The sequence below is a fragment of the Condylura cristata genome, unplaced genomic scaffold, assembly GCF_000260355.1.
Source record: "Condylura cristata isolate star-nosed mole 26May11 unplaced genomic scaffold, ConCri1.0 scaffold00023, whole genome shotgun sequence".
Lineage (NCBI taxonomy): Eukaryota > Metazoa > Chordata > Mammalia > Eulipotyphla > Talpidae > Condylura > Condylura cristata.
In genome coordinates, this window is record NW_004567124.1 from 9,391,525 (window position 1) to 9,392,737 (window position 1,213).

The window sequence follows — 1,213 nt, forward strand, 5'->3', positions numbered from 1 at the left end:
TTCATTCACCCACTTCACCACATTTATGGTATTTACTGAGTCAGGTCTTAAGCTGTTAAAGAAGTTACGGGGGAGCAGAGGGAGACTGAAGTGTAAATAAACTAGTACACTAGTACCATGGAAACAATACTGGATGATAGAATGTGGGTGCGTGGGGGCAGGGCAGTAGAAGCCCCTAGGGCTTGTAGTTACGTGCTGGGTGACAGGATTTAGCTCTTAGCAAAAGGAACCTCCTGTTTCCTCATCCTGCTTTACCTTCTCAAAGAAGCCATCAACATTTCCCGCCGCCAACATGCTCAACTCTCAGTTCTCTTGGCCAGGCGACCAGGCAGGCACCCTCTTAGCCCCTGAAACCTTCTAAGAGCCTGTGTCCGTGGTTCCTGGCACGCAGAACGGATGTGGATTCCTGGGCTCACCAAAGGGTGCCTGTTCCCGCGACCGCTTCGCTCACAACGGAGCATCCGCTGCAAGTCGCTTCCCCTCGCGCGTCGGCGGGAAGGGGGGTGGGAGGGCGGGAAGGCAGTCCGTCCAGTACCTCCAGGGGTAGGGCTCCCCGCCAGCTGGGCGGGGCAAAGGTGACCGGTATAAGAGGAGGGACACTGTCCCGGTGACAGTGCTGAAGCTGGCGCCACTGTCGGGACCAGGAGGCAACAACAGGCGCTGAGTTTACAACTACACCCTGAGTGACTGAAGGGAGAAAAGGTCTGGTTTCTACTTATTAGTTTGCTAAATGTCAATGAATGGAAGGCGGGAGGGTGTAGGCGTGCTCCAGAACTCAGCTGGGGCTGACTGGAGTCCGTAGAGCGAAGGGTCTAGCTACGTCCCCAGGGGATGCAGGAGCCCAAACTCAAGCAGCTTCTCTTTTCTGCAGGTGCGCTTTCCCCCGCCATCCCCAATCCGTTTGGGAGATGAGACTCCTCGGGAAACTCCGGGCCTCTGCTCCCGAGCCCTCCTTTTCCAATGTTCTCACCCCTGGCCGCATCCCCGAGTTCTGCATCCCGCCGCGGCTGCCAGTCTCTTGCGCGCCGGAGTCTTGGTCCCGGGACGCTGCACTGCCGCGGCGGTGCGCTGCCGAGCCGGACTTGTGGCCCGGCGGAGCAGACGAGGGTGCGGGGCGCACTGACTGGGACCCGCGCTCGCAGGCCGCGCTCTCGCTGCCGCACCTACCCCGCGCGCGCACCGCCTACGGCTTCTGCGCGCTGCTCGAGAGCCC

At 59.9% G+C, this 1,213-nt stretch overlaps 1 protein-coding gene across 1 annotated transcript in view; it reads left to right on the forward strand.

Moving 5' to 3' along the window:
• Positions 1 to 585: 585 nt before the first annotated feature.
• The window catches only part of LOC101636847 (C2 calcium-dependent domain-containing protein 4A-like), a 1,442-nt gene continuing 814 nt past the window's right edge, over positions 586 to 1,213 (forward strand). Inside the window, exon 1 of the mRNA XM_004687523.2 lies at positions 586 to 1,209. Coding sequence (XP_004687580.1) covers positions 909 to 1,209 — 301 coding nt within the window. The 5' untranslated portion in view covers positions 586 to 908. The remainder of the gene's footprint in view (positions 1,210 to 1,213) is intronic.